This window comes from Penaeus monodon, chromosome 25 (assembly GCF_015228065.2).
Source record: "Penaeus monodon isolate SGIC_2016 chromosome 25, NSTDA_Pmon_1, whole genome shotgun sequence".
Classification (NCBI taxonomy): domain Eukaryota; kingdom Metazoa; phylum Arthropoda; class Malacostraca; order Decapoda; family Penaeidae; genus Penaeus; species Penaeus monodon.
The window spans coordinates 34,889,720-34,890,054 of record NC_051410.1 but is presented as its reverse complement, the minus strand read 5'-3'; the positions used below and the strand labels follow the sequence as shown (position 1 = coordinate 34,890,054).

General features: G+C 45.1%; 1 protein-coding gene across 1 annotated transcript in view; it reads right to left on the bottom strand.

Moving 5' to 3' along the window:
- Window positions 1–335, bottom strand: part of LOC119589184 (calpain-B-like) — a gene marked incomplete at its 5' end in the record, with an annotated part of 12,659 nt that overhangs the window by 8,280 nt on the left and 4,044 nt on the right. Inside the window, 1 exon segment of the mRNA XM_037937780.1 lies at window positions 142–279. Within this exon segment, the coding sequence (XP_037793708.1) occupies window positions 142–279 (138 nt within the window).

The window sequence follows — 335 nt, the reverse complement described above, 5'->3', positions numbered from 1 at the left end:
GACTGGAGTCAAGACTGAACTGATCTGAAGATTTTACTCACTACCATCTACCATTTTCTTATCTCTATTTGCCTTTTCTCTGCCTTTCAATCTAATACATATATAAAAACACGAATTAGAATCCACTTGAAGGGAACGCACTTGGCATAAGCTTTCTCGAGCAACGCCGACCAGAATTCGTCGTCATCTCTCGAGCTCGTGAAGCACAGTATTGCCCCGAAGACGACAGGTAGCCGGTCATCGACAACGACGTCTACCCACTGACCTCCTTGCCAGAACCTGCGAGGTCAGAGGCGTGGGATAATGGTAGTTAATGCTATTTTGTTTTCTTCTGT